The 23,711-nt window shown below is 39.2% G+C and overlaps 9 protein-coding genes across 9 annotated transcripts; 6 read left to right on the top strand and 3 right to left on the bottom strand.

Moving 5' to 3' along the window:
- Nucleotides 1–676: 676 nt before the first annotated feature.
- On the bottom strand, nucleotides 677–2,753 carry L201_003285 (uncharacterized protein; the record flags this gene model as incomplete). The annotated part of the gene is made up of 2 exons (XM_066219040.1): nucleotides 677–2,523; nucleotides 2,603–2,753. The coding sequence occupies 2 exons, from the start codon at nucleotides 2,751–2,753 to the stop codon at nucleotides 677–679; spliced, it is 1,998 nt and encodes a 665-aa protein (XP_066075137.1).
- Nucleotides 2,754–4,478: 1,725 nt separating this feature from the next.
- Nucleotides 4,479–5,731, bottom strand: L201_003284 (uncharacterized protein; the record flags this gene model as incomplete). The annotated part of the gene is made up of 5 exons (XM_066219039.1): nucleotides 4,479–4,671; nucleotides 4,744–4,809; nucleotides 4,891–5,287; nucleotides 5,389–5,438; nucleotides 5,502–5,731. The coding sequence occupies 5 exons, from the start codon at nucleotides 5,729–5,731 to the stop codon at nucleotides 4,479–4,481; spliced, it is 936 nt and encodes a 311-aa protein (XP_066075136.1).
- A 1,046-nt stretch (nucleotides 5,732–6,777) lies between these two features.
- Nucleotides 6,778–9,913, top strand: L201_003283 (uncharacterized protein; the record flags this gene model as incomplete). The annotated part of the gene is made up of 9 exons (XM_066219038.1): nucleotides 6,778–6,818; nucleotides 6,925–6,934; nucleotides 7,019–7,140; nucleotides 7,219–7,908; nucleotides 8,010–8,262; nucleotides 8,361–8,557; nucleotides 8,635–8,776; nucleotides 8,858–9,339; nucleotides 9,409–9,913. 9 exons carry the CDS (start codon nucleotides 6,778–6,780, stop codon nucleotides 9,911–9,913), a joined length of 2,442 nt encoding a protein of 813 aa, XP_066075135.1.
- Nucleotides 9,914–10,657: 744 nt separating this feature from the next.
- On the top strand, nucleotides 10,658–13,003 carry L201_003282 (uncharacterized protein; the record flags this gene model as incomplete). Its single annotated transcript, XM_066219037.1, has 8 exons — nucleotides 10,658–10,960; nucleotides 11,056–11,271; nucleotides 11,359–11,574; nucleotides 11,655–11,936; nucleotides 12,024–12,157; nucleotides 12,221–12,435; nucleotides 12,570–12,793; nucleotides 12,887–13,003. 8 exons carry the CDS (start codon nucleotides 10,658–10,660, stop codon nucleotides 13,001–13,003), a joined length of 1,707 nt encoding a protein of 568 aa, XP_066075134.1.
- A 197-nt stretch (nucleotides 13,004–13,200) lies between these two features.
- L201_003281 (uncharacterized protein) lies at nucleotides 13,201–15,115 on the bottom strand (the record flags this gene model as incomplete). The annotated part of the gene is made up of 6 exons (XM_066219036.1): nucleotides 13,201–13,373; nucleotides 13,456–14,325; nucleotides 14,441–14,584; nucleotides 14,649–14,790; nucleotides 14,878–15,016; nucleotides 15,096–15,115. The coding sequence occupies 6 exons, from the start codon at nucleotides 15,113–15,115 to the stop codon at nucleotides 13,201–13,203; spliced, it is 1,488 nt and encodes a 495-aa protein (XP_066075133.1).
- A 1,038-nt stretch (nucleotides 15,116–16,153) lies between these two features.
- L201_003280 (uncharacterized protein) lies at nucleotides 16,154–17,653 on the top strand (the record flags this gene model as incomplete). The annotated part of the gene is made up of 6 exons (XM_066219035.1): nucleotides 16,154–16,396; nucleotides 16,498–16,700; nucleotides 16,808–16,928; nucleotides 17,030–17,201; nucleotides 17,273–17,367; nucleotides 17,507–17,653. 6 exons carry the CDS (start codon nucleotides 16,154–16,156, stop codon nucleotides 17,651–17,653), a joined length of 981 nt encoding a protein of 326 aa, XP_066075132.1.
- Nucleotides 17,654–18,389: 736 nt separating this feature from the next.
- Nucleotides 18,390–19,369, top strand: L201_003279 (uncharacterized protein; the record flags this gene model as incomplete). Its single annotated transcript, XM_066219034.1, has 3 exons — nucleotides 18,390–18,480; nucleotides 18,726–19,053; nucleotides 19,165–19,369. 3 exons carry the CDS (start codon nucleotides 18,390–18,392, stop codon nucleotides 19,367–19,369), a joined length of 624 nt encoding a protein of 207 aa, XP_066075131.1.
- A 1,593-nt stretch (nucleotides 19,370–20,962) lies between these two features.
- L201_003278 (uncharacterized protein) lies at nucleotides 20,963–21,578 on the top strand (the record flags this gene model as incomplete). The annotated part of the gene is made up of 3 exons (XM_066219033.1): nucleotides 20,963–21,020; nucleotides 21,135–21,276; nucleotides 21,440–21,578. 3 exons carry the CDS (start codon nucleotides 20,963–20,965, stop codon nucleotides 21,576–21,578), a joined length of 339 nt encoding a protein of 112 aa, XP_066075130.1.
- Nucleotides 21,579–22,356: 778 nt separating this feature from the next.
- L201_003277 (uncharacterized protein) lies at nucleotides 22,357–23,296 on the top strand (the record flags this gene model as incomplete). The annotated part of the gene is made up of 3 exons (XM_066219032.1): nucleotides 22,357–22,504; nucleotides 22,694–23,072; nucleotides 23,200–23,296. 3 exons carry the CDS (start codon nucleotides 22,357–22,359, stop codon nucleotides 23,294–23,296), a joined length of 624 nt encoding a protein of 207 aa, XP_066075129.1.
- Nucleotides 23,297–23,711: the final 415 nt, after the last annotated feature.

Genomic DNA, 23,711 nt, shown 5'->3' with positions numbered 1-23,711 from the left:
CTAGAGTAGTGTCTTGGTAATATTGTAAGTATTCCAAACATTTAGCACAAAGGAAAGCCAGACACCTCAATGAGATTCGTAATTCACCATCAAAATCTCTACTGTAGTCACGCAGTATCAATCTGTCTTCTTCATCATACATTTTCGGCAACTTGATGGGTGAAGATCTGCTTACAGTAGATGTCATCACATCAGAGCGAGTATCAGTCCGTGTATGATTGTAAATTCATACCATGAATTCTCAAGTAATATCAGATCTATTTAATGCATTCATATTCACATATGTAGAGTTTATAACGATGACAACAAAGTTTGATGTATGAAAAATGTGATTTATACATTTCGATGGATTACCAAGCATCCAGTTCGAAGCAGATGTATGAAATAATGCTCAAAGACAATGCCCAGGATAGTTGTGGATAATATACACATGAATAGATAAAACCGTAGCATAGCATAATGTAGGGTCGTCAATATACAATATTGAGTGATCGTAAATTATTGATAAGATAAAAGGTCGTTATGATTGTCGTTAAATGTGATTTGTTGTAAATGATTGTACTTGGGTAAATCTGCTTGTATCGTTTGTTTGATTTGTTGAAATTTGGTCTATTGAGAAACAGATCTTCTAGATTCTCCTGCTTCTTGTCATGGTTATAATGATTTGATTTATGAATTACCATCCTCTTCTGGTTGAACCATCGCCTGATCTGAATCCTTCAGCTTCTAAGTATACAGGTAGATAACCCATCATTTTCTGTTGATAATGATTCTGTAGATGAGCATGTCCATGTTCAGTTGAACTACCTTCATTACTTTCTTCTGCATCCATTTCCATATCTTCATCTTCAGCCATTTCATCAATTCCTGTTCCACTTCCTAATAATTCACCTAATCTCATTCCACTTCCCGGTGCAGATAATTGACTATCTCGTTTTACCCCATTCATAATACCCTCGTGTGATAACCTATTGTTCGAAGGGTAGTCAGGTGTATCGATTAAAGCGGGTGAAGAAGGAAACAAAGCAGGTTGCAAATTTGGTGGCTGTAAATGTAAATGTGAAGGCCATAATAAAGTAGGTTCAATCGGTTCTGATTCCATACCAGGTATCTCATCTGGTGTAGGTATTTGATTCTGTGGAGGTCGAGTTGGTGTAGCCATATTCGAACCTGTTCCAGAACCTGAAGGGAATCTCCATCCGTCCATAGAAGGATGTACAGCTTGAGGAGTGAGGTTCAGTCTTCTTCGACCACCTACAGGAGTTATGTTTCCATTTCCACCAGGCGATTCGAACATCTTTCTTGATGGTATAGGTAATCCATCAAACGATATCGAAGGTCCAGCAGTGTCAGGTGTAAAAGTGATAGATCTTCTAAAATCAAGTTTTGGACTAGCTGATCTTCTTCCTGGGCCAGGCGCAATAGGAGAAGCAGTTGCCAGATATAATGCGGTATGTGATTCGGATAAAGAAGATTGATGTAAACCCATTAAAGAAGGTGGTCTTTGTGGTTGAGGGTTCTTTACCTTCGGTGGTGAAGATTGTTGTAATGCAGATTGTGACAATACTGATCGATGTCCTCTCATTGGCGCTCCAGGCGCTATAGATCCCCTTCGTTTAGATGACGATACAGGACTAGGTGTTCTAGGTGGTCGATCGAATTGACTTGTAAATAGTCCAGTTGTATTAGGTAATGATCCACTTTGTAACATTCTACTATCATCATCATCGTTTTCTTCATTTTCGTTATCGGATACTAAAAATGATTTCTCCATCTGTATTATTTCTTCCAAAACATCTCTCATATCTTTGCCCATACCAAAAGGTAATGGATCAGGAGTATGTTTCCTCCCTTTCCTGCTAGAAGCTGATTTGCTACCTGAACGAGAATGTGATGGCTTTTTGGTAGATAAAAGATTAGATATTGGTATAGCTGGTATTGTAGGTTGGGCAAATTCGGATTGTAACCACTCTTCTTCATCTTCATGTTCCATTATTGCTGCACCGATATTCACGTTTCCCCCCAAAACACCTCCTTTGCGAGAAGACGTGCTTGCTGAAGAAGGGTTTCTAGATAAACCTCCGCCTAAACCCCATGTTGAAGACGACATTGATGTTATCGAACTTGCCACTGAAGGATTTCTCGAATGACCACCAACTAATTCCGGTACAGATCTAGAAGCAGAAGATGATACGGACATCATTGTACTTCTACTTGTACTGATTGAACTTGCTAAACTACCTTCTGCTCTACGCCTTCGTCTTTCCTCTTTACGTTCTTCACGCCGTAAATCAGCTTGGGCGAGTCTTCTATAATGCGATGCGTTCCAATCTCCGACATCTTGATTGGAGGAGGATGAGGCGATGGAAGTTGATGATGCAGATGAAGGGTTACGCGATAATGAAGCGGAAATAGCTGATGCTATAGATGGATGCTGAGAGTGGGATGGCAGGTTAAGAGGTTCTGGTTGTTGAGAATTGGGTTTATAACATAGTGAAGAAAAAGCATCGGATCTGGCGCAAGCTATTACCAAGGTGAGGTTTGTATTAGCATGGTGAATAACGTCGCATGCTTGGTGATTGGAAGTAGTACGAAAACTCACAAACACTACAGTAAATTCCACCATCCTGAGTTTGATTACCGCAAAAGCATCTACTTCTTGAGCTTGGACTAGGCGAAAGACTGCTCTCCGAATCGCTCAAACCATCATCACCCCATTTACCTCTTTGGCGAGATTGATGATTCGCGAACATCTTCGCGTTTCCGCTTGTACTCCCAAAAAGTTTGCTACTACTAGCTACTGCAGGCTGATATGATATATTCGTTTGAGATTCATATAAGGGGTAAGGTTTTCGATTGTGTGGATGATCTGGGTGGAAAACAGGTACTGAGGTTTTGGTTGGCATTGAAAGGTTGAATAAGGAGTTGAGATGAAACAAGCTTTGATGAACGAAAAGCTACCTGCGCTTCACGACTCGAGCAAAGGTTTGGGTGGCGTTGAAAATTGCTGTGTTCGTGCTTGACAATGATTATTGTTGATATGATGTGTAAAAGGTTGATGAATTTTTGTCGAAGACGCGTTTTGCGCACAGTGATTATCGATAAGGAATTGGCAAAAGGCGATCACTGATCTACCTCAGTCCGTGTGTATTTCATTCGACTTGCGATAATGATATATATGAGCTGATGTAAAGATTTTAAAGTTTAGATGAAAAGAAGATGAGTAACGAGATCATGTATCGAAATCGATGCGAGGTAGTGAGAGAAAGGAGTTGACAAGAAACAATTGAGAATAATATAATTATGATGATGTGACTGTAGATACGTATATGAGATTGATTGATGTGTAAACAAGTCAATGATATAGGGTCGAGGTAAGGGAAATCATCCAAGGGAATATGAGTGAATAGGTATTGAAGTGTTTCTTTTCCTTTCGTGGATGAGTATTATATTATACAAACAACTTCTTTGATTTTCTTCCTGAAATGAAATCCTGATTATAGGAATTGATGAAGAGATAACATGTAAAAACCTGAGAAAAAAGATAAACACAAGCCAAGATCAAAATTTATATTTGCCTTCAAAATCAGATGACAGAAACATGGAAAAAGCGGTAAGGTTAAGGGACAAGAACATAAAAAACCCAAGAAAAGACGCGTCGCGTTCCAATCATTTCAAGGGTAAATTATAAGATGTGTACTGTAATCTTAGGAGTTAAAAGGTATTCAAAACGTGGGTAGAATTCTCCGATCAAATCTAGAAATACCGTAAAAAAAAAAACCAAACAGTATAAACGGACGCGTTTTGATCAAAATGAAGGAAATCAATTGTGTTCTGATTAGACTGGCTTAGTCGAGATCGTGAAAGATGATGTACATCTTGAGTTCCATGTAGAAATACGTATACCGTAAGAGGTCTTGGCTATTCTTGGCCTTCTTGTCCTTTATCGGGTGTGTCTCGGTCACAGTTTATTTCATATTCATCATTACAAAGTAGTCGATTTCGCAACATGACCAAGACATCAATTCATCCGATAACACTCGATCATCCCTCGTTGACATCTGAACGTGAGGCTTTAATTAGTGTTCCTACTTTAGCCAATACGACTTCTGCCTGTCGCAGCTACAGCAATCAACGCAGATTATATTGACTGAAAATTGCATATTCGACTGCGGTGAAAGGAGTTCTTGGGTATGATTTGATGAACGCGTACAACCACATCTTGCGCACGGCATAGATACCATGATCTCGCTTAAATCGGTCAATATACATATAAATGATATGTTTATATGTAATAATATATGTGCGCTCGGAATCGAATTGGTTTACAGTAGAACGATCGTCGAAACAAGACATGGGTGCAGAAGACATCAATACCACGATAGGGTTTAGATAGTATACATGAAAAACATAAGGATCCGAAGAAATCTTGCTACTAATTTGATTTTTTGCATAGTCTTAAATCTTATTTGAATATTTTAGGCGATAGCCATCAAATCTTCCATACTTGTACCAAAGTTACCATCAAATTCGATAGCTAAATAATCTTTCTTTCCACCTTCATCATCATAGAAAGTTCCTCCTACCCAAGTATTGTTGATGGCACCGAGGGATTCAATTTCGGATTTGATTGATACTGGCCAAGGTGGTAATAATGGGTTTTTGTACCATCTATACGAGATCCATTTTGACGTGAGTGATGTGCAGAGTCATTGGTTGAGCAGAGGGATGAAGTTAACTTACGAAGCTGAGTAAACAAGAGCAAGCATTACTCTGATATCATCAGTTTCATTGTTCATACCAGCATGCCTGTTCAGGGGAGATATGGATTAGCTCATTCTCCACAAATATTTTGTTATAGGAAAAACACGAGGTGATGAAATGACTTACCATAATCTTAAATCTCTTAAAACCAAAGAACCTTTCTTCAAATTAGGTTGAATTGGAGGTCTAACCAATTTTCTCTTTTCTAATGAAGATTTTTTAACATCACCAGATTTTAGAGTTGGATCTACAAAATCATCAAAAGATTGTTCTCTATGTGTACCTAACCAGACTTCAGTTGAACCATTTTTGGCATGAGCATCAATTAAACAAACGTTCATTGCTATTGCTGTAGGTACAGGTAAATGTTTACCTTTAATATCTTTATGTACATCTTGACGTTCAGGTGCATGTCCAATTAATGTGTTCGATCTCACATAATGTAATTCAGGTTTAGGTCCTAATATGTTTGTTAATACTGTACTAGCTGATTTGTTGGCGTATATCTCGGGAAACATGTATCCTGTTTAGGTAAATACATATCAGATATCGTAGATTTCGGTTGGTTAATTCACTTAAGAAGCTAGATCATAGGTCTGGTATGTGTTAACATGTATATCTTACCTTTCTCTAAGGGAGGGACTTGGGAAAGATTTCCACATTCGATACCTTGACTATTTCACACACTTAGACGTCAACGCTTATTTCGCAAATCAGAGCCGGAACATCAAACTTACTTCCAGTGTACGCCTTTGACAGTACCTTTTACTATTCTATCTGTGTCGATCATCATTCTATCATTGAGTTTATCGATAATTTGGACAGGTATAGCATTGTCTAATACTACTAAACCATCTCTATGGAAAGCAGCAACAGCCTCATAAAGATTCGAAGCGGTTAAAACACCCGTGGTTCGTTCTTCATCTGATAACTTGATTACTGCTGGTGAGTCTGTTCTAGCTGGCATCGTGATAGTGGATATGAATTGGTGACGATTGTATATTTGAGTTGTGAAGATGTTATCAACTTTCTTGAGTAATTTGTTGTTGAGTTGATATACCTTTACGCATCTTGATGAAGATGTCATATTGTATGCGCAATTTTATCAAGATTTCACCTTTCGGTAAATAGACATCAATATACGAAGGATAGCCCAACAACCTCCACCTATCTGAAAGCCGAATATTTTATAGCATGTTTATTTTTTCCCGACGGAGAACACAATCTTTTTACTCACTCGCCTATCTTTTTACTTTTCTTGTTATTTCCTTACTTTTCTTCTTATTTCCTTACTTCCGATCTATTTTCCGAATCAAATCACAATCGCCTACTTTTCTTATAATCGGTTACTTTGATACCTATTTATCGCACTCAAAACAATATATCTCAAACTTCGATTCCGAACCATTTATGCATAGTACAACTTCGATCAGCAACATTAATGCATAATACAAGCGGCGACATATCAAGTCATCGGTTTCAGGAACAATCGAACTGGTTCCACTTTCCAGAATCGGAAAAGTCTGCTGAGCATGCTAGATGAAATGATGTTTTGCTGGTTATATCATACATAAACGATTCAAAACCGGAACTGGTGATATAGAGTGGGAAGTAGTATCAAAGTGATCATAAGAAAAGTTAAAAAGAAAAGTAAGAAAAATAGGGTATGGCCGCGATTCGCGAGTAGATCTAGTAAAAAGATTTTGTTCCACGACGGGAAACAGACAAACCATACCAATCCATTACTCAAGTCGGTTTTTTTCTTTCGATTTTACCTTCTTGTTCGCCTTTTAGGTCACTCTTTTGGTAGTCAATTCAACGATTATACGATACGATAATGATAATTCACACCAATAAAGAAATATAATCAAGTCGCCCAATAAAGAAAGGATTATTCAATCAAAATTTGCGAAATTCAGGTAAAGAGAAGGGATATACAGTGTGCTATACAGTGATAGTATACCGATAATAGCGATAGCGATTTAACTTGATTATAGATACAGCACAATTAAGATGGATAGTCCTGGAGTAAGATTATCTAGGGCTTGTCAAGGGTGAGTGTTGAATTTCTTTCTCCCAGTCCAATCGCCGATACACATCCTTCTGATAAAGTCACAAGGCATCGTTCGTGCTGACCGTATCTAATATTCCGGACTTTAGCTGTCGGATCGTAAGTTTCAGTCATACCCGTTTTCTTGATAGACTGTACATACGTGAGTGATACAGACTGATTTATAAACATGCGTTCCTTTAGGCTAAAGTTCGATGTTGCCCAAGCGAAATCCAAGGGGACCCCATATGTATGAGGTGTAGAGAAGCAGGCTTACAATGTAATCGTGTACCTACAAGGAGAGGTAGGGTGAAAGGTAGCAAAAAGTAAGGAGTATTTTCGAAATTACCGGGTTATGACGTACGTGGACAGAAGATATTCATGCTGATGTTTCGATTGTTCAGTCGAAAAACTCTCGAAAGGCTACATACTATGAGGCAAAGTCAAGATAGTATACTACAGTCGGGTCGTAGGATCTCGACAACCGATATGAGTCCTGGTGAAGCATCGTCAACAACGGAAGCTGGCACATGTGAACGAGAACGTACGAATCGATCTTTGAGTCCTCTTGATTTGATATGGACTAGACCACAAAGTATCAGTCCCTCAAATGTCCCTCAACAACCCGTACCGCTACCGCCCATCACTATGTCAAATCAGCACCCACAATCCACCAACGTATCATCGAATATAGCTTCTTCATCTCGGAGACCAGGTTTAGATCAATTACAACAATCATTCCCTACATCACGTTCTTCACAAATTAGTTTACCAACTCATCATTCTGATCCAAGTGCAGTTGAAGGTGAATTACAAAACCCGTTACTATGGTTAGCTGAATGTGCTAGACAAGGATGGGATTCAAGACATGTTTCAGGACCTTTAGGTTTCCCATCTCCAGTATCAGTCTTACCAAGTGAGGATATCAGATTATGGAATCAGTGGGGACATAATGAGCTGTTTAGAGCATTACATGATCAGCAGACTTTCTTTCAACATGGTTTGTATGGAACGAAAAGGGATGTTAGTGAAGGACTGGATGCAGTTCAGAAAGGTATCATTGCGGAAGAAGAGGTTGCAGAGTTATTTGATAGGTATGTTGGCGAATTTAACCTCCATACCTGTCATATGTCACTCCTGAAGAAGGTGTCCATAATACAATGAAGCTGATACGCTCTTTTCGCAACTCTGATAGTTACTACCGCTACTGTCATTTCCAAAGACCTATACTGGACTCAACCTTACACACATCAACTTACGTTCGATCTCGCTCAGCATACCTTTTCACCGTTATTCTCATGAACGGGGCCATCGCAGTGGCTACGTTACCAAATTCAACTCCAAGACAATGTCATAGAGCAAATCAATTGCATGCTCATGCTGAAAAATTGCAATCGGTATTATGCGCCACAGCTGCTAAGTCAATTGAAATTGTACAAGCTGAAATGGTAAGTCTGTTTTACCTCTACTTAATTTTCATAGCAACATTAATTCAAGCGTCTTTAATATCCGTGTGCTTTGACTGGTTGTGCCGATCACCACATAGCTTTTCATAGAATGGTGTCTCCGTAAAGATCGACTGGTTGATGATCAGCGATGGCCCCGTATGGGATGGGCAAGTCGTCTGACCGCTTCGATAGGTCTACGGCATGCTGGCTCAAGGACAGCGGAAGAGTTAGATAACGATCCACTAGCAAAGAACGATTTTAGATTGAGAGTATCGCTTATACTGTTCGAGAGTAGGTGAGTGTGAAATGTCGGTCTTCAAGACTCAAAATCTTCTGGAACTCAGTACCAGTATGCTGATGGGGTTGAGGTAGATGGGAAGCTATAGCAGATAGGAAGTCGGTATCGTCTGATATATCAGAATTATCAAGTGCGGAACTAGACAAGCTGAAACGATTGGGCCCATTCGACTCCGAAGCTATGCTCGCGGCGGATTATGCTCTGTATCAGTTTGAGGTGAGTGCTTTTTGCTTGTATATTTTGACTTGTCGCACACGAAGGTAACCTTGCTGATCAGATAACTTTCCACTTTAATAGGTGGATTCTAAAGAGAGACTTTCTCGCATACCGCCCGGTGATTCAATCGGATTTGAAGCTGAGAAAGTATGGATATCGACATTTTTGACTTTATGGGAAGAAAAATGGTTATCACCGCATTCAGATTCACTCACTCGATGGCATTATAGATATGTATCTCTACGATCTCGATTAGTTGGTCTACTAAGAATTACAAAAGCTCAATTGACATCAGGCAATTGGATTTCAAGTATCAGAAACGATTTATTAGCTTTAGCTATCCAAATGTTGGAAGGCGCTTTATGTCATGAAAGAGCTTTACATATGATTGGCAGGACATCTGCATTAATTTTTGCTGCTACGATTGTCCTACAATTGACAGAACCTGATGCGTCTAGTAGAGATCTCATTTTGAGAGTAGCACTTAGATTAGCAGGAGACCCAAATCAGGATTTAATGACTTATGAAAAACATAATGGATTTCAACTAATAAATATGCTTTGGTAGGTTCCACACCATTTTTCGGTCTACACAATATAGTATAGCTGACAATATATGTCCGATTTGTATAGTCTCAGCTCCATTGCTAGAAAAAAACGTTTAGGTACTGCCATAAACGCTCCAAAAATAGATCAATCTTATTATCCAATCGATGTCTCAAAGATATCTGCAATGCCACCTCAACCAGGTATAAGCGAAACATACTCTACACCAAGAACAGATTATTCCACTTCTGCTACAGCTACAGCGACAAACACAAACACAAACACAGCCAGAGAGTCAGATACGGGACCAACCAACTCATTTGCTTGGGCAGACATCGATCAAGTTTTCGGTAATTTCAGAGAATTTCCATACTTTCCGACTTCCACTTCGTTAGGAATTGGAGCTAATGTGGGCATATCAAATGGTTTAGGTGGAATGCCTGCTGGCTCTGATACTGGCGGAGAGAATTCAAGTCATATTGAAGGTATAGGAGGTATACCAGGAGGAGGAGATCAAGGTTTCGGATTTCCCGTATTTGATACTGATCCTTCTATGGGTGGATTCATGGAATATTTGGCTTCGCGAATATAAACTCTGTAAATTTTGTATTGTACTTGTAGTGTAGCAATAGATACTTTGTAGCGACCATGCGATATTGTCCTACTTTGACGGAGTTCCGTAATAACATCATATCGTCACATGATAAGGCTGAAATGTACTAGTGCTGTATTCGAAACCCGTAGATTTTTGTTATCTCTGATGTATTACAGGGTGAATATGGGTGGAGGGAGCACCATATGAAAGTGTAACCGTAAGCGCTAGCCAAGACTGACGAATCACTCCAAGTTGATATCAAGCCGTCGCGTTTATGAGATATCGGATTTCAGCCACAAGATATATATGCGTACAAAGTCTGGTAAACAGGCTAAGTAAGCATAAAAGTTCTGATTAACTGGTCGATTGGAACTGATTTGAAGCATAGAATGGGATGATATCAAATGTGGGAAGAGCTAGAGCAGTACTGGGCAACACTCCCACACTTATGGTGATTAAGATCTAAACGGCGTATAGATTGTGAAATCTAAAAATAAGGTGAATTGAATCGGTGATCAAAACTGAAAAAGGGCGAAAGATCAGCAAGACAGTAATCGCTACCAAAGTATTGGATATCTCACTTTCATATCTATCTTTCTGCAATCTTCTATTGTCCATATGATAACTGTCCCGATAGATATAGATATATAGAGGAAAAATAGATTGGTTTAAAGCTCTTGCGATCATGTTCGATATTAATACTTTCTTTGTATTTTACCCAGAAGAGCAATAACAATCAAGATGGGTTCAACACAAATACATAATCATGATAATAATAATGAATATCCAGATTCAGCAATAGAACAAGTTAGAGATGAAGATTTAAAAGGTGATATGATTAAAGATGATGGAGCGAATATCAATGTCTTAGCTGATGGTGGTAATGTAGATAATTTCAATACTACTGGTGTTCATATCATTGAACATGAAAAATCAGCTTTTGTTGGTATGTCAAGATGGCAAGCTATTAAAGTGTTTTGGAAACCTACTTTGTTCTGTTATATGTGTGCTTTCAGTGTTGTAATGAATGGTTATCAAGATTCGGTAGGTGATCAACCATCATTAGATCTATTAGGTTAAAACATTGATCGCATTCCAATTATAGATACTGATATACCTTTCCTTGTGATCTTTTATAGCTTCCAGGTGGTTTATTAGCAAATATTGGATTCGTTAATCAATTCGGTACTATACCAGATGGTGAAGGTGGTGTAGCTTTAGATGCTCAACATATATCAGTATGGAGTGGTGTTGCCTATGTAGCTCAATTCGTTGGATGTTTAGCAGGAGGTACAATTTCAGATAGATTTGGTAGAAAAGCAGGAATGTACGCTTTAACTCTTGGTTATGGTCTTGTAAGTTAAAAGATTGAACTTTTTTTTACGAAATACATGGAATGTTCAATCTGATACATGTCCATGTCTTTGGATTTGATAAATTAGGGTATTATCGTCGAAATGGTCTCAAAAACTTGGAAACACTGGTTAGCTGCAAAGCTATTTACGGGTCTTGGAGGTGGTTTGGCTCAAGGTACTATCCTTTCATATATGAACGAAATTGCTCCTGCTCAAATTCGTGGATACCTTCTTTCTACATATGGTGCATCTTATGCTGTTGGACAATTATTCATCGCTATTGCTTTACAAATTGTTGAAACTGTAAGTTGATTTGTTTGACTCCCACGACGAGCTTAAACGATAAACCTAGACTAATATGTTTTTTTTTTATATCTAACTAGACCGATCCAAGTGGTTATCTAAAAGCTGTATATTCAGAATGGGTAGTTTTGGGTCCTTGGATATTAATGATGTTGATCTTACCTGAATCACCGTGGCATTATGCAAGACAAGGTAAAGAGGAATTAACTAAAAAGGCCTTATTAAAGATCTATGGTGGTATTTCAGGTTATGATGAAAATAGAGAATATGCAGTAATGGTAAAAGAAATTGAAAAAGAAAAAGAAACTAGAAATACAAATAAAGAAACTTCTTGGAAAGATATTTTAATTGGACCTAATCTTGTAAGTTTCAAAATTATATCACTCCCAATTTCCTTTCTCTGTGATTTATAGCTAATCAGATTCATGGTATATCTTTCTTTCCTCTAGAAACGAACTTTTGCCGATGTTGTTGCTCTTGCTATGCAAAATTGGGTCGGTGGTTCAGTCGTATTTAATTATACAACTTATTTCTTTCAACAAGCTGGTATTCCCGAACCATTCCAAGCAAATGTTATTGTATAGTAAGTTATTTCCGTTACACGATCATACAATTCGACTTGAGCTAAAATTGTTTGATACCTTAGTTGTATTTTGATTGGAGCAAATATTATCTCTTTCTACCTTGTCGAACGGACCGGAAGACGAACCCTTATACTGTATGGTGGAGCTGCATCAGCTGTACTTTGTGTTATAATCGGTACAATGGGTGTAATTGATCAAACCACTCAAACTCAAAATGCAACTCTGGCAGTAATTTGTATGTGGGTTGTAATATACGCACTTTGTTTCGCTGGTACAGGTAAGTCAAAGATTCTCTACCCATTGTCAATAGCAAATTCCAAAGCATCAAATCTCTAGGGATTTGCTTGATTTGTTGTAGCCTGAATAAAATCGAGATGATACTTACTATGTTCCTTGATACTTAATTTATAGGATGGCTTGTTGCTGGTGAAATTTCTACGCCTAGACTTAGAGCTAAAACAGCTTCTTTTGTTGCTGCTACCAACGCTATTGCTGGAACCATATACAATACCACTGTACCTTTGATGTTAGGTACTGATGGAGCTGGTGCAAGAGGATGGGGATTAAAGACTTTGTATATGTTTGCTATTTTATCTGCTGCAGGAACAGCTCTTTGTTATTGGCTTGTACCTGAAGTGAGTGTTTCCTCGTGCTTTCTGTATCTGCCGTTATATCGGAAATTCAACAAGACTAATCAACATAATACCTTGTGTTCGTTTCATAATTAGACTAAAGGTAGAACCTTTAACGAGCTAGACGAAATGTACGAAGCTGGTATACCGCCAAGAAACATGAAGAAACATATCTCGAAAATTGAAGAAGCTGGTTTGAAAGTCCATGTTTAGGTGAATTTTGTCGATATTGATACAAATGTTATATGGATACTGTATATGTGAATAATATGGGTAAATTAATAATAGTATTAGTGAGAATATTCCGTTAGGTATTTTTGTTGTCAAAGGCAGTACTCGAGTTATATAGGTATATACAGTATGTGATATATATGTGAGATACATTGATTAATTCCATTTTCGATTCCGATTCAATTCCAATCAATCGATCGACGTTTCCTTTCCAAGAGTTTTTTTGCTTTTTTAACATCTTTAGCTTCAACAAGTATATTTGCAGTATGAAAAGTTGATGAATATAACATTCTAATTGGATTTGAGGTTGACGTTAACAAATCTGAAAATCGATTTACTAGACCGGATTTACCTATTAGGAATTTTTATCATTTTGTTAGCTTCATCGATTCTCCACGAAACACCTTGTTGAATGTAGTTAAGCTGATAAATACCTAGATGATAACTTTCCACACCTTCAACATCTACATCATTCTCGTTCGAATCCTCTATGCATCTCAAATCTAATTGTAAACATCTTTTTCTTCCATTTGCTTCACCTTTAATATCTTTACCTCCATACCATCGAATAGGTATTTCGCCCACAGAATATTCGGATTTATCCTCATCATCTGAATCTACGAAAACTTGTTTATCAATTGGTAGAGCCGGTAAAGAATGTTCATATCCTTGTATGTCATTCTGTGATTCAGGTAAATTTACAATCATTGGACTGTTTCTTTGATCGTTATATCGTCTTCCTCTATCTAGGTCATCCTCATTCTCCGAAGTGGTATAAGAACAATGATCTTGATTCCAATCTGTATTTTCATCTTCGTCGTAATTATCCTGATGAAGTAATTCACCTCCAGATAAAAGCATTTCATCTGAGCTACCATTACCATCTAAGTCTTCATCATTTTCAAACATATTTCTTAATATTCTAATTTCAGTAAGTAAACTAGACCCATCTTCGTTTCTCGTATAACTGATAAAAGGTCTCGAATAAGGTTTTTCCTCTTTGAGGCAAGTTATTTCCTCTTCATGTTGAAGATCACCGAGATGCTTTGCTGAGTGGGAATAGATCGATGAAGAATATCGTTCAGGCCAAACTAAGAATTTTCTAACTCTTTCTGCAAATTTACTTTCAGCGGATCTTGAGAATCCTATACAAGCTAAGGGTGATGGCAAAACTGTTATTTCTGGTGTTACTGTTGATCTTGTTGGAGAAGGTGAAGAAGAAAAGAACGATGGATGACTTGGCGTTAAAGGCGATACCAATGAACGTCGTTTTGGAGCTGAGGGGAATGATGGATCGATTTGCCCTAAAATAATATATCGGATAAAATACAGTACGTCAGAAGACAAGATGATTGATTAGCTGTGATGTCAACGAGAAATATTGCCCAAAGAGAAAGCTACGGGGCGTACAAAACTTACATCCTTGATTCGCGAATATACTTCTAGCTTTCTCAAAGTCACTTTCTTTCACTAAAAGGAAATCTGTAAAATAACCAGATTGATATTGAATAGATATGCCAGCTTTGGCCAGAGGAGCCGAAACATGACGAAGATGAGGTGAATCTATGTCAAAATTTGACAATCATCAGCTAGACATGCGAGTTATGGACTTCAAGCTTTAACTCACCATAATTACCAATTTCATCCTGATCACCACTTGAAATTTCGAAAACTCTCCAGCTGCTAGATATCAGGATTTCGTCTTTTGCTTCTTGAATGATATCAAACCATTCATGATTGATCAATTCCAATGAACCGAATATTGCCATCTGCACAAAGTCAACCGGTCATAGAGCGTTTAGCTTCCTTTAACTACTGGCTTTACAGCTTGTACGGACACCAAGCAGTGCACTCACCTCAATTTTGTTGGAAGTAATATTGAAGAACTCGGACGATTCTACATTAGAACGATCTATCGTCCAATAAATCTTCGTTGAATACACATGAGTAAGGTTGATTGGAATATGAACTATGGCCACTGAATCCGATAAAGCACTGGTGGCGATTGAACATGATCAGCAATGTCATCTCATTGAACCAGATAGGTGGTTGTAATTACGATAAGAAAACTTACGTTATGACTATAGCAGGCATTTTAACAAAGTTTACACATAAGTATAAAACAATTCTCAGCTATTTGTGTTTTGGTATGAACAGCAAAATTCATTTATTTCATTGCTATCCATACGATCTTTATATACAGCGATTTTCGTTCTCGAATGTCGATCTCCCCACTTGATCGCTAAAATACAGCTTCAAGAATTCTCCAGTTCCAATCCTGATCTAATATCAAAGTGTTAATAAATCCCTTGGAATGATACAGCTACTTTGGAGCTGAGAAGAAAGCAATGTGGCTTAAATTACATTGTGATCTAAGCCAGTTCATCAAATTTAGAAAAGTTGGGTCGCAAATACTAAAAGTTGATTGTGTTCAAGTCAACATTACGGTCAGAAGTGACAGATAGAGATGAGGTGTACTAGACTTCACGGAAGGGGCGTTACTCCGCATTTCACCTTGAGTAGTCCTTTGATTTGATGTTGACATGTGTGCGATTGATGGACGCCGAGGTTGGTGAATCAATTGTTGTTGTTGTAAGATGTAAAGTGGGGAACAATAGAAGCGAAGAGGCCGTTTTTTGATGGTTGATGGGGTCATTCACGTTCCATCCTGAACCTGATCAATTGTGTAGTTTCCCTATTGTTCTAATTGCAACAAATAATAAAGAATAAACATCAATAGAGGCGTGATTTGCGTCTCTACTTGATCCGTCTTGATCGGAGCATACGCATTCATCACGCCTTTTCAAAGGACCCCATGATTGTTTGCGTTGCTAAGTTTTTGTCGAAGAACAGTTAGAAAGAAAACGTATCCGTCGGTTCAAATTAATGTTGGATTACATCGCTGTCATCGTCGCGTCAAGCTGAATATATGAAAGATGAGGATTTTCGGCGATGTCCGACTTGGGTCAAATTATTCTGAACTCCTGCCTCAACAGCCTCAACCTTTTGACCAGGAATCGAGCACTCGGGATAATTTACGTTTTTACTTCTCGACTATACACCAAAAGAATATTTGTCACGTCTATTGTATTTAGAACAAACCACAACCGAAGCTGAGCTCAACGAAGAAAGATGTCAACTATAGCAGTAACCTCATCTGTCGGCAGCATCGATATTTCAGTCGAGTCTCTCTCAACCTTCAATCCAACAAAGATATTATCAGAATCAACTTCCACAGGTTCAATCTATGTTTTAGGCACTTTGAGCGATTTGCCCACTATCGTACATATACAGAAGACAGTATTAGAATCTGAGAAAGTGCAAGTTGTCTTGCAAGGTCTCGATAGGTTGAATGTATTCTTGGAAAATCAACCCGTAGGTGTTCATGAGTCCCATTCAAATTAGAAATGGCGTAGATACCGTTAAGCTGACGAGATGACATGCAAATCACATTACCTGGTCATTAATGATCACAGTACTTTTCTAGTCATGCCTGGTCAAACACAGAAGATATTAATAGATCGCCAGATTATCAAATTAAAGTAATCTGTCCAGCTACAGAAACCCATATAAAGAAATATTCAGAACAAGAAAGATATATGGTCAAAGAGACCCCTAAAATATATAAAAATGTTGTTTTACCTTATATTGAGGCTTTTGATGGGACCAGATTAGGCTGGTAAGTCGATTTTCCATTACACAACTGCTACTACTTCTCATCAACATCATCGTTTGTGGAACTGACACTGATACGATCCCCCTTTTTCCTGACCATGGCTTAATTAGGGTATATGCTATTCTTGAAGGTCGAAAAGAAGCTGAAAGAGTTCTGTATAAAACAGAGGACGATACTGGGTTTGTCATCTTACCGGATCTCAAATGGGATCAAACTTCAATGAATGCCTTGGTAAGTTTCTTCTTGCTCTCGATATGTTCATCAAGGCTCGCTATCAGAGAAATGCATTATATCATACTGATAATCCCATTATTTAATTGGGATCCCCATAGTACCTCACTGTACTTGTTCAGACCCATTCGATCAAGACCTTACGAGACCTCACACCTTCTCATATACCTTTACTTGAGGATATCAAACAAGCTGTCTTTCGTACCGTCAAAGAGAAATATGGTGTTGCATCAAGTAAATTAAGATTATTCGTGCATTATCAACCTTCATATTGTAAGCAATCTCCATCCTTTATACCTTCTCCGAGAAGTCAGAACTAACATATGGTATCCGAACTTGTACAGATCACTTCCATGTACATGTTGTGCACATCAATGCAGAAGCGACTAGTGGTATGTTAGTTGGTCAAGCTCATATGTTAGATGATTTGATCAATCTTGTAAGTATCGCTTGCTCGGTTCAAAGCTTTCTATAATCTCAATTCGAACTTCAACTGAGTCATGTTATCTGCTCCCATGTACTGCAATACGAAGCTTGACCTGAGTGCTACTATGCTAACAAACCATTAAATTGTATAGCTCGAACTTTCTCCATCAAATGGACCATCACTTCTCGCTCAAAAAACCTATACGTACCCACTTGGAGTAGAACATGGTTTATTTGAAGGAATGAAAACTGCGGGCGCTTTCTACCGCGATGATGATATATCTGATGGAGCGGTATAAGGCCTTCAATAGGTAGCGAAAGAAAGCTAGGAAGGGAAGATCAACATTAGGTTGATACGATATACCGCATATCGCAATTGTAATTATACAATAAATCTGGCCAGCTTGAAAACATCAAGAAAGATTGTTAGAATCTATTACCAGGATTTTCTTAGAAATGGTTCAAACAGTTATAAACACTTCAAGCGTCATTACTCCTTTTGAGGGTGGTTGCGTTACAATTCGTTGTAAGGTACCGGTGGATCAAACAGTGAACCACGTTTCCTTTCATGACAACCATCAACTGAAAAGATCTAAAATAGCTGCGGCGCACACGCCAAGACTAGAATAAATTCAAATGCTGTTATAGTTGTCGATGCTATGCATAATATGAAAGGAAATGGTAACATAACCAGTGTATGCGGGGTAGCGGGGCTGTGTATTACATCCAGACTTATCGGAAAGAAATTGAAAACGCATTGGGCGTATATACTGGAACGTTTCGCATCATCAAAGGATCTGTGCTCAAACATGTTTAGCGAGCGATTGCAAACATCGTAGAAATACGAAAGACTGATATATGATGAATGCACATATATAAGCAGATCATCCTTCAGTAGATCTTCTTATCTTTTCGTTCATTCATCAACTCCATAAAACCAAATTATCTCATAATCATATTTCACCACAACCGTATCTCCACTTTCTGATTCTCACAACACTAAATTACAACACCACAAAATTCGAATTAAACAAAATGAAAAGTACCTTTTTCGCCCTCATTCCTCTTTTCGCCACCGTAGTCTCTGCTACCGCACCTACTGCTGCTCCTGTGGTTAGAAGACAAGGTAAGTGGAATGTTTTACATCTTGAGACATCGGCTCTTTCCTTGCTGCTCCACGCCTTCACTGCCTTCTGGAGCATCTATCCGTCCACCTCATGTTCAAACACTTTGACGACCTATCACGGTCTTCAGCTTGACATGTCGTACTTTGGAAGAAGTATTCCTCGTTTGTTATCATAACACACTATTTCCCACATTATTCACCATATAGGCTTACAGCCAACAGCTAACTAAACCATTGTTTTACAGATGGTGGTTCAGAAGAACCTTCAGCTGGTGATCAAGTTGGATCAGTGGTTGATGGAGGAATCGATGGAGCTACCAGTGTATGGAATGAAGCCACTGCTGGTATCGACAGTATCGTCTCTCAAGCAACCTCAGCTGTTGCTGATGGTGCCTCAGACGTAACATCAGTATACGGTGAAGCTACTTCTGGTATCGCTTCAATCGCTTCTGCACCACTTTCAAAAGCTGGATCAGTTATTGATGGAGCTGAGACTACCGCCGCATCATTAGCAAGTTCTGCTTCTGGTGCAGTGGCTAGTAAAATTTCTAGCGCCACTAGTGCTCTTGCTAGGTGAGTACAGTAGTTACTCTATCCTTCATCATCCCCACTAATCTATCCCTTTCCAAGGTTCATTGACCACAAATTTGACCACGCTGACACCTCTTCTCTTTCATACTACAGTGTCACCTCAGCTGCTGGCTCGGCCGCTTCAGTTGCTACTTCGGCCACTCACGCTGCCAATTCTGCTGCTTCATCCGCCGCCTTTTCTGCCGCTTCTGCCGCTGCTTCAGCTTCCAATGCTGCTAATGCCGGATACGTTCTTGGTGTCGACAACAAGCTCATGGCTCTTGGACTTGGTGCCGTTATCGCCATCGCTGGACTCTGATTTGGTTCTTCACATAAAGATCAACCCTTAGATTATCTGCTCCTTCCCACTCATCGATAGATATCCTGGAATCAGAAAGACAAGACATTCCGAAGTAATTGGTTCATAATGATTGAGAGAAAGACTATGGTAGCTAGGATCGAATTTTGAGAAACGGGGTAAAAAACTCCTTTTCCTTTCTATATAGAACATTTATGCATTGATCATACCCCCTCCTCACCTTGCGGCTCAAATTTTTTACTTATTTATATCTTTTAGACGCATAGCCTTTCGTTTGAAGCCGTTCAATTCCATGTTGAGTTGCCATCTTTGCGAATTCGTGTCAGGTACGACTCTGCGGACAATACCGGTCCGATAACTCTCTCAAGTGCTTGTCCTCTGTCGAATCGCCGTATGCTACTCTTTGAAGTGATTATCCTCAATAGACCGTTGGAATGTATAGAGTGACTCTGAGTGATATACGCACGTTTTCACTTCCCTTTATAATCCGGTCTGGAAAAACCGGTACATATGGAATTTACTCCGTCAAGAGATCTATTTTTGAACCGGTAAGTTACGAGATTTTACTGTTTTTCTCCATTTGTTTGTACCTGATTGTCAGACAAGGGAGTGTCTAATTGTGGTAACCTAAGGGGATAAATTGATTATATCGAAACATCACTCATGATACTTTGAATCGTGCAATAATTCATCATATGATGATGAGTCAAAGTGACAATCCAATGAGTTATTCGTGATTTCACTATAAAAACGCGTGATGCGTGAATATGTGTGATTAGATGAGATTGCGACTTCACCACGAAATTACGAGATGTAGATCTTTATGTTACTATATATTAACGGGATTTCTTACTTATTGTAGACTGGAGCCGTTTCTTTACTGGGTTATATATAGCTTCTTCCAAGCGTCCAGTCTACAACACGACGGGGTTGAATGGCGATGGTATAATTATACCAAAAAACCTCAGGGCGTTACTACAAACTGCATGCACATATAGACGCCTTGCATAATGTAAGAATTTTGGGGGATCAATTGTATGGCGAAAAAGGTACAAAGTGATGTTAACAGATGGATACTGCGGCCCGTTCTCCGCACGAATAGGATCTAGGTCAAATATTGAATATGAATTGAGAACGTTTCGTTTTGTTCTCTTCTGCGACTCCACCATTGGAAAGGCTGCACAGGAAAGGAACCAAACTGATCTTTTCCTGCTACTGTATCACTATTCTGGGGTTTGATAATACTCGGAACATCTTCTACCGTCATTCACCGATCTACCGCCTGCACTCTCAAAATAGGGAATTACAGAGAAAAATAGCTTCATTAGTGTGAGGTGGATATGTCGTGATTTGACAAGATACTTTGGAAGGACAGAGTAGTAGAGAAAAAGAAGCGGTTGGTTGTTATTCGAGGTTCCCCTTGGAATTCTGGTATTCAAAACATTACTCGTGTAAAAAGTATATATAGACGTGCGATTTGTACATATCCCCCTCGCTTCTTCAAACAAATAATCATTCGCATTTCTTCTCAAACCTTTCAATCCTTAATCACATTAACCTCACAAATCAACCTTTAATACTCTTTTTTTCAAAATGAAATTCTCATACTTCGCTATCGTACCTCTCGTAGCCTCATTCGCTGCTGCTCAAAGTGAGTGTTGTCTTTTTTCAGCCATATGGTTCCAATCATCTACTTCACCTTGCTGTTCCCCACTCTTCTTGATTTATAGTTGATCCAATTAATTGACCTATTCCTCGCGTTCAGGTTCAGGTGTCGCTTCAGCTTCTGGTGCTGTTTCATCAGTTGCCGCCTCAGCATCCAAAGCAGCTTCTTCAGCCGCTGCCGCTGCCTCATCAGCCGTCGCTTCAGCATCAAAAGCTGCTGTCAGTGGAAGTGCTACTGCCTCGTAAGTTTCACTTTTTCCAACTCTTCCCGCTAACCATTCATACATCATTCTTTCTCTTATACTATATGCCTCTTTCATCAGTTCCACGCAAACATCATCAGTTTTACTGGAAATGATAGCTGATGGTGATTATCATATATGATATGACAATTATAATGAATAGTGGATCGAAAGCTGCTAGTGCCGTATCTTCAGCTGCTGCTTCCGCCACATCCAAAAAGAGTTCAGCTTTCGCCAACGGTGTTGATTCCAACTTGGTCGTCCTCGGTCTCGGTGCCGTTGTAGCTGTTGCAGCTCTCTAAGCATGTCAAGAGAGACCTGAATGGATATGGATATCTCATCGAAAAATAAGTAACCATGGGTTGTTAGTAACACGGGTGAAAAAAATAAACCGGTATATCGTTGTAATTTTATTGTTTATAGTCAGTTGTGAATGCATTTTAAATTCGAAATAATTCTATTTGTCTATATGACCAGATGAACTGATTACCATAATATAGTAGTAACTGACCTACACAGCCAATCTTACCTCGCTAACTTTTAACGCTGCTGTATACTGAAATGCGCAGCACCTTCCAATGCCTAAATGGGGTAAGTATTGAAGAGAACCGCGTGGGAACGAAACGGACCGAGTCCGGATGCACGGACTTACGGTAGATCCAGTCCGCACGGTTGGGTGGTGACAACCTGTCTGTATTAACATGATTAATTGGAGTGATTAATTGTGACGCGTTATTATACGTCATGATCCACCTTTGGTGAGATATTTCAGTGGAGTCCCGCTACATGGTAACAAGGTGAGATGGGGTTTTTTTAGTGTGGTTGCGTCTTAATTAGCCATATTTGATGAATACTACACTAACCCTTAGAGAATGCGGTGACTGGTTACAAGTAGAAGAAGTGAGTTACCACCTAGCGATATTCTCCTTTAATAGTTATATCTGATATATAAGATCTCTTTTCTTGGGGTTTTCTATTTTTGTTTTTTCCATCACAATCATTAAAGACAATAACTACATAAATAGTTTCAATCACTTTAATTCCCGATAGAAATCAATAATAAAAACTCTCTTGAACAAGATGAAATTCACAGCTACAACTTTACTCGCTTTGATCCCAGCTGCTTTAGCTGTTGCTGAACCTCAACCAGCTCCAACTCCAGCTCCATTCGATGGTAGAGTAGGTAAAGCTGGTGCTGAAAGAGACATTAGACACGAAGCTAGACAAGGTGAGCTTGGCTGTTACTTCTTCCCAGACCGTTTCCACGATTTGCATCTCTTTCTTTGTCGCTCATCCTTTCTACCTCCTGCCTTCCTTCGCCGTTATCTTTCTTCTCCATAGCTTTCTTCAGTTTAACCACACTTGCACTGCACTATACATCACTTAAGTTCAAAGGCTGATCCCCATTGTTTCGCAGTTGCTTCAGTTCTTTCTGACGCCACAGGTGGTTTAGGCAGTGTTGTTGGAGACGCAACCTCTGCGTTAGGCGGTGTAGGTGGCTCCTCAGGTATCGCGGGTTCAATAGTTGGACAAGCGACCTCTGCGATTGGCAGTGTCACCGGGGCTGCAGGTAGTGCTGTGGGAGTTGGTGCGTCATCCGTTTCGGGTGCCGCTGGCTCTGCTACATCCGCAGCTGGCTCTGCCGTCAGTGGTGCCAGTTCCGGTGCTGCTTCAGCTACTTCAGCTGCAGCTTCACGAGCCTCAAGCGGCGCTGCATCTGGATCAGCCGTCGCTGCTTCAGGTGCTTCTGCCGTTTCAGGTTCTGCCGCATCAGGAGCTGCCTCTGCTTCAGCTTCGTGAGTGTCTTGAGTCTCTCTCGCATGATCCTCGTTCAGTTCTAGACATACTTTCGTTCATTCTTGTCAACTTCATTTGTCTACCGTTCACGTTTTCATGCTAACTCGTTTCCTTCCTTCACAATAGTGCCAGATCTGCTGGTGAACTCGTTCATTCAGCCGGTATGTGGTCTGCTTTCCTTGGTGGTGCCGCTGCTGTCGGTATTGCTAGAGTCTTAGCTTAGATTCAACCTGAAAACAAAATGAAAGAATATCAAGATATACTCCTTTGCATAAATAGATATCTTATATAGCATTGTATCTCTGATTGTATCGATTAGAAGAATATTGGAATGTGAGAAGTACATGAACATATATAGTTTGTATAGTAAAATGGTTGATTATGCAGTTCTGTATATGGGCATTTTTAATATAATTTACACTTCCGTATATGTATCGACACCGAGGGACTTACCTATCTACATAGCTATACTCTACTAATATCACGTTCCACCATCCGTTTTTACCTAAAAGGTTATCCCAAACAATGCCACCTTTCAACGCTCAAATGCCACAAAAGTGGTCCTTTGAGTGTTACATCGGGTGCAACCAATGCAGGAGACTCATCATAAACCGACATAAAGTAAAATGTGAACATCC

Source organism: Kwoniella dendrophila, chromosome 4 (genome assembly GCF_036810415.1).
Source record: "Kwoniella dendrophila CBS 6074 chromosome 4, complete sequence".
Taxonomy (NCBI): Eukaryota; Fungi; Basidiomycota; class Tremellomycetes; order Tremellales; family Cryptococcaceae; genus Kwoniella; species Kwoniella dendrophila.
This window is presented reverse-complemented; position numbering and strand designations above follow the sequence as displayed.